At 40.9% G+C, this 13689-nt stretch overlaps 1 protein-coding gene across 2 annotated transcripts in view; it reads right to left on the reverse strand.

Moving 5' to 3' along the window:
- PHC3 (polyhomeotic homolog 3) overlaps positions 1–13689 on the reverse strand; it is a 100608-nt gene that overhangs the window by 1157 nt on the left and 85762 nt on the right. The window contains exons 13-15 of one of the 2 annotated variants that reach the window (XM_026650192.1): positions 8761–8911; positions 8438–8669; positions 8154–8271 (exon numbers count right to left, since the gene is read on the reverse strand). In XM_026650192.1, coding sequence (XP_026505977.1) covers positions 8154–8271; positions 8438–8669; positions 8761–8911 — 501 coding nt within the window. The remainder of the gene's footprint in view (positions 1–8153; positions 8272–8437; positions 8670–8760; positions 8912–13689) is intronic. The other variant, XM_026650191.2, reaches the window with a different exon arrangement.

The raw sequence follows: 13689 nt of genomic DNA on the forward strand, positions 1-13689 counted from the left end.
CCATGATCTCAGAGTCCTTTGAAAGGACCTGAGATGCAGACTAAAGAAATGCCTATTAAATAAAAACGCAGAATCCATCTGGGTTCTCTCCAGCAAGAAAAGACAACATTAATATTCTGCAGGTGCAAACAGATCAAATCTCAGAGGCTCAGAAAAAAATTACTTATCTGTAATTTCTGAAATATCCCCAATTTTTGGGTTCCCGTGTGCAACTCTGTTGACTTAAATTTTCAGAATTTTTAGCTATGAAGTTTTATTAGAACTTCCCCAACAAAAATCATTAATATTACAGGCATTGATCAAAGCGCATACTCTATGTCTGAAGGAGGAAAGATAGTAGATTGGCATGTCAATGGAGGTGAGTTAAGGTAGTTGGGTGCCTTGTTTGAGGACAGCCATAATGCTGCATTTCCCAGGTTTCTGTTGTTGTTTTTTCTTTCCTTAACTAACATTCTTGAAAGGTAACAAGCACTCAGCTCACTGATACATGGCTGCAATCTTAACACAGAAAATTGGGATGTTCAATGGGAAAGACTGTTTCAAATAACCAACAATCTCTCCCACAGATTGACATTGGGGGAAAGAAAATGATTCTCTGAGAGATGTCCTGATGAACAGTTTTCCTAATCCAATTAGGTGGGGAATTCTGTTATATTTCAACTCCAGCCCAGGCACCTGTTAAGCAGAAACTGTCAACGGAGGCGCCCATCTGTCGCCCTGACATTTCATCTCGGGAGGTATGCTGCCTGCCGGGAGCCCGTATCCGAGACGTTACGGAGGCATTGTCGAGGATTATCCAGCCCTCTGACTACTACCCCATGCTACTCATCCATGTGGGCACAAATGATACTGCGCGGTGTGACACTGAGCAGATCAAGAGTGACTACAGGGCTCTGGGAGTACGGGTGAAGGAGTTTGGAGCGCAGGTGGTATTCTCTTCAATTCTTCCTGTCAAAGGTAGGGGCCCGGGCAGAGACAGATGCATCATGGAGGTGAATGCCTGGCTGCGAAGATGGTGTCGCCAGGAGGGCTTTGGCTTCCTAGACCACGGGATGCTATTTGAGGAAGGACTGCTAGGCAGAGATGGTGTTCACCTTTCGAGGAGGGGAAAGACCCTATTTGGACACAGACTGGCTAACCTAGTGAGGAGGGCTTTAAACTAGGTTCGACGGGGACAGGTGAGCAAAGCCCACAGGTAAGTGGGGAACATGGAGACCTGGGAGATGGGTCGGAGACGAGAGGGAGTGTGGGCTATATTGGCAGAGAGAAAGGAGGGTCAGGACAAAACCGGGAGGAAAGATCAAACCAGTATCTTAGATGCCTATATACAAATGCGAGAAGTATGGGTAATAAGCAGGAAGAACTGGAAGTGCTAATAAATAAATACAACTATGACATTGTTGGCATCACTGAAACTTGGTGGGATAATACACATGATTGGAATGTTGGTGTGGATGGATACAGCTTGCTCAGGAAGGATAGACAGGGGAAAAAGGGAGGAGGTGTTGCCTTATATATTAAAAATGTACACACTTGGACTGAGGTAGAGATGGACATAGGAGACGGAAGTGTTGAGAGTCTCTGGGTTAGGCTAAAAGGGGTAAAAAACAAGGGTGATGTCATGCTAGGAGTCTACTACAGGCCACCTAACCAGGTGGAAGAGGTGGATGAGGCTTTTTTTAAACAACTAACAAAATCATCCAAAGCCCAAGATTTGGTGGTGATGGGGGACTTCAACTATCCGGATATATGTTGGGAAAATAACACAGCGGGGCACAGACTATCCAACAAATTCTTGGACTGCATTGCAGACAACTTTTTATTTCAGAAGGTTGAAAAAGCTACTAGGGGGGAAGCTGTTCTGGACTTGATTTTAACAAATAGGGAGGAACTCGTTGAGAATTTGAAAGTAGAAGGCAGCTTGGGTGAAAGTGATCATGAAATCATAGAGTTTGCAATTCTAAGGAAGGGTAGAAGGGAGAACAGCAAAATAGAGACAATGGATTTCAGGAAGGCGGATTTTGGTAAGCTCAGAGAGCTGATAGGTAAGGTCCCATGGGAATCAAGACTGAGGGGAAAAACAACTGAGGAGAGTTGGCAGTTTTTCAAAGGGACACTATTAAGGGCCCAAAAGCAAGCTATTCCGCTGGTTAGGAAAGATAGAAAATGTGGCAAAAGACCACCTTGGCTTAACCACGAGATCTTGCATGATCTAAAAAATAAAAAGGAGTCATATAAAAAATGGAAACTAGGACAGATTACAAAGGATGAATATAGGCAAACAACACAGGAATGCAGGGGCAAGATTAGAAAGGCAAAGGCACAAAATGAGCTCAAACTAGCTAAGGGAATAAAGGGGAACAAGAAGACTTTTTATCAATACATTAGAACCAAGAGGAAGACCAAAGACAGGGTAGGCCCACTGCTTAGTGAAGAGGGAGAAACAGTAACAGGAAACTTGGAAATGGCAGAGATGCTTAATGACTTCTTTGTTTCGGTCTTCACCGAGAAGTCTGAAGGAATGCCTAACCTAGTGAATGCTAATGGGAAGGGGGTAGGTTTAGCAGATAAAATAAAAAAAGAACAAGTTAAAAATCACTTAGAAAAGTTAGATGCCTGCAAGTCACCAGGGCCTGATGAAATGCATCCTAGAATACTCAAGGAGCTAATAGAGGAGGTATCTGAGCCTCTAGCTATTATCTTTGGAAAATCATGGGAGACGGGAGAGATTCCAGAAGACTGGAAAAGGGCGAATATAGTGCCCATCTATAAAAAGGGAAATAAAAACAACCCAGGAAACTACAGACCAGTTAGTTTAACTTCTGTGCCAGGGAAGATAATGGAGCAAGTAATTAAGGAAATCATCTGCAAACACTTGGAAGGTGGTAAGGTGATAGGGAACAGCCAGCATGGATTTGTAAAGAACAAATCATGTCAAACCAATCTGATAGCTTTCTTCGATAGGATAACGAGTCTTGTGGATAAGGGAGAAGCTGTGGATGTGGTATACCTAGACTTTAGTAAGGCATTTGATACGGTCTCGCATGATATTCTTATCGACAAACTAGGCAAATACAATTTAGATGGGGCTACTATAAGGTGGGTGCATAACTGGCTGGATAACCGTACTCAGAGAGTTGTTATTAATGGTTCCCAATCCTGCTGGAAAGGCATAACGAGTGGGGTTCCGCAGGGGTCTGTTTTGGGACCGGCTCTGTTCAATATCTTCATTAACGACTTAGATATTGGTATAGAAAGTACGATTATTAAGTTTGCGGATGATACCAAACTGGGAGGGATTGCAACTGCTTTGGAGGACAGGGTCATAATTCAAAATGATCTGGACAAATTGGAGAAATGGTCTGAGTTAAACAGGATGAAGTTTAACAAAGACAAATGCAAAGTGCTCCACTTAGGAAGAAAAAATCAGTTTCACACATACAAAATGGGAAGAGACTGTCTAGGAAAGAGTACGGCAGAAAGGGATCTAGGGGTTATAGTGGACCACAAGCTAAATATGAGTCAACAGTGTGATGCTGTTGCAAAAAAAGCAAACGTGATTCTGGGATGTATTAACAGGTGTGTTGTGAGCAAGACACGAGAAGTCATTCTTCCGCTCTACTCTGCTCTGGTTAGGCCTCAGCTGGAGTATTGTGTCCAGTTCTGGGCACCGCATTTCAAGAAAGATGTGGAGAAATTGGAAAGGGTCCAGAGAAGAGCAACAAGAATGATTAAAGGTCTTGAGAACATGACCTATAAAGGAAGGCTGAAAGAATTGGGTTTGTTTAGTTTGGAAAAGAGAAGACTGAGAGGGGACATGATAGCAGTTTTCAGGTATCTAAAAGGGTGTCATAAGGAGGAGGGAGAAAACTTGTTCACCTTAGCCTCTGAGGATAGAACAAGAAGCAATGGGCTTAAACTGCAGCAAGGGAGGTCTAGGTTGGACATTAGGAAAAAGTTCCTAACTGTCAGGGTGGTTAAACACTGGAATAAATTGCCTAGGGAGGTTGTGGAATCTCCATCTCTGGAGATATTTAAGAGTAGGTTAGATAAATGTCTATCAGGGATGGTCTAGACAGTATTTGGTCCTGCCATGCGGGCAGGAGACTGGACTCGATGACCTCTCGAGGTCCCTTCCAGTCCTAGAATCTATGAATCTATGAATCTATGCCAAATTGTATGGTAGCTGTATCCTATAGAGAATGTATAAATGTCCTCTAGCACCTAGAAGACCACTCATTTTCAGTTGTGACTTGAAGATTCTCCTTTCCCCTATAATTCATATTTTTATTGTTTTTAAATTAATATACTTATTTTCTTAATCCACTTGTCTGACACATTTCTTCTTATAGTCTTTCAGATGTTTTCTCCCTTAACCTTCCACCCCCCCCATCCTGATTTTAAATTATTACTCAATAAGTTTTACTTTCTTGATTTAATTTAATGTTTTTGGCCTTTCCCTTTTATAAAGAATCTGTACAGTTAATGGGGAAATCCTCAACATGGAAAAGTCCCTATTTGTGTTCCCAACAGAATTGCACACCATCGTCCCTAGGATGAGAGCAACTGACTAATTCTGGATTTAGTTGTAACTTCATATTTAAATTCTATAAAATAATGAATATTGTCCTCTTTTCAGTCTGATTTATAAATGAGCAAAGGACAGGTAAATAGAAAGTGGTGAAGAAGTGTTAGTTCAGCTTGAGTGGAGTGATATTGCATATGAAAGCAATAAAATTCATGAGCTGAAACAGGAAGCCCTCCATAAAGAGTAAACCCACTTTCTACTTCCTTTTTAGTATTCTATACACAGATTTGGTTATGTACCAAATCAATTGACAATTTATTAAGGAGATGAATGAGTTACGGTCCAGGGTGATGCAGATTAGAGGATAGTTGAGTTAAATGGTTAGGAAACAGGAATGTCTTGATGGGGAATTCCATAGCATAAACTAGGTCTTCAGGAACTTCAAGCTACAACTCAGTATCACAATAATTAAGATAGCTACTGTAAAGCGGCAGATTGTCTTCTGTGCAGGGCCGGCTCTAGGCACCAGCAAAACAAGCTGGTGCTTGGGGCGGCACATTTTTAGGGGCGGCATGGCCGGCGCCAGAATGCCGCCCCTAAAAATGTGCCCCGGCCGCCCTAGTTCACCTCCGCTCGCGCGAAACAGCTGATTCGCGCACCGCTACTCGCCCTCCCTCCCAGGCTCTCAAACCTGGGAGGGAGGGGGAGATCCCGAGCGGCCGTGGCGGGCGAAACAGCCGTTTCGTGCGCCGCTTCTCCCCCTCCCTCCCTCCTAGGCTTGAGAGCCTGGGGGGAGGAGGCAGGGCTGGGGATTTGGGGAAGGGGCGGAGTTGAGGCGGGGCGGGGGGGGGGGCAGCCAAAATTGTTTTTGCCTTGGGTGGCAAAAATCCTAGAGCCGGCCCTGCTTCTGTGTTAACTGTCTATATAGCACCTACCACAATGGGGCCTTGATACCTGATTGGGGTTCCTGGACACTAACAAGTACAGAGTGGCATAAAAAGAGGAAAAGAAAAATTAAGCATCTCATAATAAGGATTTATACACCCTGATAACACATCAGAGAAAGGATTACATATTCTATTATGTGCATCAAGTGATAGAACAAGGCGTTTTTTTAGGCTTAGGTCACAAATGTATTACATAACTTCTACTACACCACTAAGCATTTCAGCTGTAATACAGTGATGCTTTTGTGGGCCCTATCTGACTAACAACTAGATCACAACCTGTATGCTAAGAACCACTGATGTAGTAATAACATACTTTCACCATGGATTCTTGATGGCACAGACATACACAGAGAAATAACTTTTAAAAGCATCAGAAATCAACCTTTCAGCTATGAATTGAAGACAATGGCCTCAATAAGCAGAAGTGAAATTAAAACAGCATAGACTACTGGTTCGCACACAAATGACTGCCAAACTCACAGCCTTGATGATACAACTATTGCAGACAGATGTGATGTTTTAGACATCACTATAAAGGTTCTTATTTATTGATTGAATGTAGCTAAAACTGTCACAAGTAAACACTTCTGAGAAAGGATATCATCCTATGTCTGGCATGGGATCTGAACATGGCAGTTGACAGACATTTACATGCATTTACAGAGATGGACGAGAGCAAATGATTATTTTTAAAAAACAAAATCAATTAATCCTGTTAGAAGAGATTACCTGTTTTTTTTAAGAGGTTAGCTTTACCAGGCACCTAGATAAGAGTTTTACTAAGAAACCTGTTTTAAAGTCAGTTTTGGAAAATTGAGGAATTGGAGTTTGGATTATTTCAGTTCCCTTATTCAAATATATACTAGCATTCACAGCTGCCAAAAGAGTGAGTATACTGTATATACCTTGTATTGCACCCAGCTGGTAATGAGCGCTTGGGGTTATATAAAGACCACTAACCTTGGAACAGTATATGTGAAAGTGGAACATCACTGGAGAAGCATAGCAGATCCAACAGTTCTTCCTCTTCTCCAGGAGAAATTAGTGGCAGTAAAAATGTCACAGAAACCAACAGTCCTTAAAAAAGCTCCAAGGGAATTCAGGAAAAGCTATGTATTGAGGCCAGATGAGGAGACCCTATTCTGTGCTTAGATTTCAGTTCATGGATTCTATTTAGAAGGCTATAAACCAAAGGTATCTAATGGATCACCAAAGACAGAAACTGACAAATCAATGTTGTATAACAAGACTGATGGCCTGTATGGAGTGCATTAGATTCATAATCCAAAAGTCCAGTTACTATCCTGATACTTTCCTGTACAAAAGTCAATCACCTCTGCCAATTCTGTTAACAATCTAGGAGAACATCTTCTAGAATACTGCTTGAAAACATATTGAAGGTCTGACGAGAACCTGGAAGTGCCCAAAAAGATAAGAAATGTAGCCATATAGTAATAAGGAAGCTTTTTGGTATGTTGGGCCCATCATTTGGATATCTAGACGATAAATAATTTCCAAGGAGGGCAGAAAACAAGAGCTTAGACTGGACTGAAACCTAATGTTAACTGTAGAAAAAAATTTCTGAACAAGTCTCATTTAAATTCAGAAATCAACATGTTTCTCAAACATGTATGAGGAACAGGTTCAGTATCCTGTAGAAACTTCCTCAGGTAATTGTTTCAGAGTAGAGAACTGTACATTAGGATTTTAAGAACAGTGTCCTTGTTTAACACAGTTGTACAGGAATTTCTCATGCCTAGGCTGCTCTGCATGTTTTAAAAACATACTGTAGGGTGATCCAAGGTAGATAATGCAGCTTAATATACATCCATATATTATAGTCACCAGAAGGAATGTACATCAAGGGTAATTTCTGTGGATTTAAAACTTCCACCTCTTTATAGAAGTGTCATTTACTGTCAGAGATTAAATTCTTCTACTAAATTTGATTTACTTCGTAAAAGACTAGTGGCAAAAAGGCAAGTTTTATCACACAGGGATGAAGATACTTTCCCACAGAAATGTTTGTGTTTCAAGAGAAATTGTTTGATATCACTATAAATCCCAGAAGCGAGTAAGCCAATAAGAACAGAGCCAACCTGAGTTTCAATGCGCAGAGATGTAAGTGGCATGTTTTGGTGAGAGAAGAATCTTAGATTGCTTCAGATAGTGAGGTGGGCCTCATCACCAGCAAAGGGTAAGATATGTGCTTGGGAAAAACTACATTCCCCAAGGGGGAAGCAGATATGGGAGCTAGTCACGGAAGAAAATGCCAAACAAATGTAAAATCACAACTATGAACACTGAGCTAAAAGAGAAAATATGTAAATAACGAGACAGGAGACTCATCCTAGATATTAGAATGGAATATTACAATTGTCTGTATGATTTCTAATACATGCATACTTAGAGGCTACATAGAAAAGGCTCTCTGTATTTCAGGTCCTCTGAAAAGTCATACAAACTATGGATTTAGTTTTATATAGGAAAAAAAATTTAAATCAGTCTTTTATATTATAAAAGATCTTTAATGTTAATCTTTCAATAATATATAAGGAAAGAAGAGCCCCTTTCTTGCTTTCTCTTTTAAATGAAGAACGAGTAAGGAGGGAAGAGAATAGAAAGAGAGAAGCATAAAAGGGAGGAAGTGTGTCTGATTCAATCTCTCTACTGACCTCTTGAGAGAAATCAGACTGAAGGGAGGAACACCTTTACTCTCCATCAGCTGGGATGCCACAGCAGAGGTGGGACTAGTTCTATCGACATGGGGCTTGGAGGGGAAACCCGGTTGTGCTGAGGGAACAAGCAAGAGGAAACAAATCACATTCCAGCCTCTACTACCAATTAACTAGCATCTGAGTGCCGTTACAGTACCTCTCCATCATAACCATGCTAAAAAAAGCAAAGAGCTTTATTGTTGCAAAACTGTAAAAAAGTGAAAGTACTCTACATTACATACCAGGCAAAGAACGTATGAAGGCCCAAACTTCATCAACTGTCCACATTGATGGGTCAGCTTGTACAGATGGTAGCAAGTCAACATTCTCTGGCATTTTCCTAATTTTTAGTTCCCTAAGTTCACGCTCTCTTTCCCTCTCACTTTGTCTTCGCAGACGAGTGGTCATGGCAGCTGGCACAGCATCATCATGAGAAGTCAAATCATTTTCTGCAGATGGATAAGTAATTGGAAGCTGGAAAATGTAATACAAATAAACAACAGTATTATATTTCTTTTGCAATTCTTAAAATGGTGCTCTAGTTTTAAGCAAGTATTCCACAGACCTGTCTAAGGAAGTGCTCTCGTGATGCCCCATCAGAGCCACTTGGTCGACGCGCACATCGTCCAAGACTTTGGCTATCTGACTTCCGATTCCAACGACTGTTCTTGTCTGATGTAAACAGCCCAAATTTTTTTGTGCAACTAACGTTGTGCCTAAGGAAACAAAATATATTCAATAGTGTACTGATAACACAGTAGAATTAAGTTAAAAAAATTCAATATAAACAAACAACATTTTATGCTTCCTACGGAAATGTAGTCTACTTGGTGGAACATGTCTGTTCCAATCCTGTTTCCCTAGAAAAGTTGGAGAGCTGTAATAAGGCTTGGCCTGCATGCTAATACTTTAGTACTCCCTGAGCCAGCAGTACCCATTATTCAGATTATTCTTAACTTTTAGTAGGGGCAGAATGCCCATTGTGGCTATACATATAATTGCTATTATCCAGATTACAGGCATACATTAGCACTGATTTTGCAGTGTGTACATTTTGGGGATAACTACACCACTTTTCTGTCCCTTATCAGAATTTGGCCATATTAAAAAACAAATAAACAAAATAATATTTTGAACAGGTGGCACCAAAAATATATATATATATATCATGCCTTGACAGCTTATGACCAAAAATGATAGGACAAGGTTACTTACCAATAACTGAAGATCTCCAATATATTTTCTCTGCAGAGCCACACTGTAGGAGCCACAAACTTACTTCACAGATCATCGAATCATTGCCAGCAGTAGCAAAAATCATCAGTGCTCAGTGCATTTCCCACCCAGAGATGTTCTGGCAGGTAAATCTTGTCTACACTGGGAAATTTATAAGATTAACACAAGTGGGAGAAGTCCCAGTACAGACAATCACTGTCTACACTGGGGCTCCAACTGACACCGCCTTTGGGTTTGAAAGGTCCTGCCCGCTAACTGTCCTTCTATTTCTCTCAATTCAGAAGAGCGTAACACAAATTCCAAAGGTGGCGGGGAAAATGTCTGGGTCCAGTATGGAGTGGCAGAGGTAATATAATTGGAGAACTTCTGTTACTATTATGAAATATACTTTTTTCACCCCTCGCATGAAACCAGCTCTACAGAACAAACAGTGAATCCTCAGGACAAGGGCTACATGGTACTACATGAACAGAGACAAAAGCACTGGTCCCTTCACATCAATATCCAACCTTGTTGCCAAATAGAGACAATTCTTTGTAAAAGCATGAACTGAACTTCAAATGGCAGCCTTGCCAATTTTCAAAAATGACATTAGTTTAGCCAAAGACCAGTGGCTGCCACTCTTCTAGAGAAATGGGCTCTAATGAAAATATGGACTCTTAAGGTATATCTTTCCTGTGGAGGTAACTGAGTTAGACACTCAAATTGCTTCTCTTGAATTAGTTTAGCATGAGTGAGAGTAGCCATACTGCAAAATTAATCTCAAGTTGTTGTGTCCATATTAGCATTGCACTCGTTCATGTGTTGCACTAAGACTTGTAGAGGCATATCCATCCCATGGTTCTTTGCACTGCAAAAAGCTGAGCTGCTCTGTGACTTCTTTCCCAAAGAATTGTGGGAGAACATGTCTATTCTTTCTGGGCACATGAGGAAATTATGGGATGCCACTGAGGACTAGTGACACTGAAGTGCAGTATGGACTCAGACTAGCTCCAGAATGGTCACGTTAGCAGCTGTTGTGCTAACTTGAGCTGTACCATGAACCCCTGATGAGCCAGCCAATTCAAGTGAAAAGCACCACCACACTTGAGTTAAGGGGTTTTGTGTTTGTGTGTGGACAGGAAATACTAGAGTTATAACTCAAATTAACGGCAGTGAAGACAAGTCCTAAATCATTCTGGCACTGGAACACAACAAATCTGAATACATAACTTGATCCATTTTGATGATTTCTAAACTTCAACGGAGACTTTAGGTTTTCTCACCAATGCCACAAACAAATTAGGTGACTTATAGAAAGGTTTATATTTCTATCTAAATTTAAAAAGAGAGACACAGCATCCTTGTAATATCTAACCAATGGATTCTGAATGTGGCCTCTCAACATAAATCACAAGGTCTAGGAAATTAAAGGTTACAAACAAAATAAATGGGTTGGGATGAAATTTCCTGTAAGGTACCATAAAGAAGAATCAGCCACAAGGGCATGGATTTATTGACCATTCTAGCCGAAGTAATGGCAATAAAAATGCAAGCTTCAAAGGATAACGGCGAAAGCAGCCACTTATCAGCAGAGCTGGTCAAAATAATTCAAATTTTGATGAAAAATGGCAAAGAAATTGATGAATTTTTTGTGGTTCCTCCCCCCAACTTTTTAAAAATAGCTCAATTTATCAGTATTTGGTCAGATCAAATTGAAATCCTGAAGACTTCTACAGTTCAAAGTTAATAAATACAAGTGTGACAGCCCCTTAAGGAACAGTTTTTCAGTCTCTTCTCACCCCTTTGTATAGTAACCCACAGGTGCATGGTAAACTTAAATGACTGCCAGATGTACCTTAGACAGAAATCATACCATCTTCGTCATAAAGAGAGGGTAACCAAAAGTAACTGTGATTGGACAAGTAGCAGGATCAACATTTTTAGGACTTGACTACTCTTTTAAACATTTCCACTTCGAAGTATAACAGTGCCTAGTGAAATGCTTTCTGGATTTTAAAAGAAACTTTCCAACCTCTGTTGAGACCAGAGATGGAATTCTATGCATACTATGAATGACTAGATCGTAAAGAGAATTTAGCGAAACCCCTAAAGCAGATGCATAAGAAGTCTCATAAATGGCATTATGAAAGCACATGAAGCCATCAGTCCTACCACTCTAAAGAGATGCTTACTGGGAAGTTGTGATACAACTACCTTTCGTAGAATCAGCCTTGAACCAGAGAAGCAGGGATCCTTCTGGAATCCAAAGAAGCTCCTATAAATTGTTGCATTTGAGCTGGACTTAATACAGACTTTTCTACATATATCCTCAGCCCAAAAGGGTTGAAGAAGCAGCATGTTATCTTGCTGATGTGACTCAAACCTGATCTGACAGAATTCTTATGAGCCACTTGTCCAAATAAGGATACATCTGTGATCCTTAACAACAAAGGCAGATAGCCACAACTGCTCGAATCACTAGGGTGAGGAGCAGAAGGCTTTGGAGCCTCCTCATCATGAGGCATCTTCTGAGGTCAGCGGAATCAAGAGGTTGACAAATATTCCTCCACTAAACAGATTTTGAGCCTACAAGCTCCGTTGCCTCTGGTTTGGGATGTAAAAGCCCAAACAGCCTCTAGAGTTATAGTGTATACGCTCCTCACGCAGACACCAAAGGTAGTAGTAGGACCTAAACTGACAAAAGAGAGAGGTGGAGGTCACATGGCAACCCTTGATGGCAGAAAAAGGAACAGAGGGATGATTAGGAAGCAGGGCCTTTTACCCATACTGCTGTATTTCGAGGAAGTCTGGGGTACGCGTGCCCCTTAGTTTTGTTTCTACTGAAATGATTCAATGGCTTGTAAGACAAAGCAAGGCACTCCTAACAATGGGTATCTGCACAAGTAATTTCAAAAGGAGACCTTTCTGCTATGAAATTTTGTTTTTCCTAACTGGCAAAAGCTTAGTAGGGGCTCACCTCAGAAGCTTTTTGTGCATGTTCATATGAATCTTTTAACAGAATCTAAACAGAATGATTGAAATTAGACTTGGGAAAATCTATCTCCCACCCAGTGTAGGACTATTCCCTACAGTACATATTCCAGGGCTTTATTCTATCTATTTTTAAATAGCTCAAGTACTGGGGCTTCATTCAGACCGCCTTGGGAGACTATTCCACAGACTAACAAACCACACCGTCAGGCTATTTCCCTTGACATTTAAGATTTCTTTTTTACTTTAATCTCATGGTCCCTAACTATGCCTCCTTGAAGAACATCAAATAATTTTTCTCCCTCTTTGGCCTTCAAATATCTGTAACAGTTATATTCTCTTCATAATCATGGGTTAGTTAGCCAAGCTATACATGGTTAGCTCTTTTAATATTTCATCATTAAGGTCCAGCTCCTTAATAATTTTTGTTGCTCTTCTCTCATTTCTCTCAAATTTATCAATACTGTATCATTTTGGTAATGTGATGCTCAGAGGGTCCATTACTGCCTTGTTCCTCTGTGTACACAGCCCAAAAAGTGCATGGGACATTTTTCCTGCCACATCACATTTGTGAACTCATTTAATTTGGTTAAAAAACCAAGTTCTCAAATTTAACCTAAAGGGTTCACCCTTGTTCCATTGCTTCAGAAGGTAGATAAATAATGGAGACTGGACTTTTCTACTTTCAGCTCAACTATAAAAATTATCACTAACTGGAAAATTTAATTCTGAGTATTTTCATTAAATTCTTAATGCTCTTTACACAAAAAGGAGTTTAAATTCTGAGCATCATGCAAAAAAATCCTGCAATATTGTAATATCTGTAGTTAGAAATGGCAGATATTTAAGATCATCTAACATTTCCCTTACAAGTGAAGGATTGTTCCCTACATTATGGGTCAGATTCTCAGATGGTGTAATCAGTGCAGCTTCATTGATTTCAGTTGAGCTACGTCGATTCACATGGACTGAGAATCTGGTCCTATATTTTCTAATCTGACAATCACATGTTCTTTAGATGTAGGGTTGCCAACTTTCAACTCACACAAAACCGAACCCCCTTGCCCCACCCCTCCTCCGAGGCCCTGCTCATGCCCCGCCCTTTCTCTGAGGCCTTGCCCCTGCTCACTCAACCCCCCCCCCCTTCCCTCTGTTGCTTGCGCTCCCCACCCTCACTCACTCTCACCAGACAATGGCAGGAGGTTGGGGTGCGGGAGCGGGCTCTGGACTAGAGGTGCGGGTTCCAGGGTGGGGCCAGAAATGAGGGGTTCAGGGTGCAGAAGGG

This window comes from Terrapene carolina, unplaced genomic scaffold (assembly GCF_002925995.2).
Source record: "Terrapene carolina triunguis isolate 2854851 unplaced genomic scaffold, T_m_triunguis-2.0 Scaffold88, whole genome shotgun sequence".
Classification (NCBI taxonomy): Eukaryota; Metazoa; Chordata; order Testudines; family Emydidae; genus Terrapene; species Terrapene triunguis.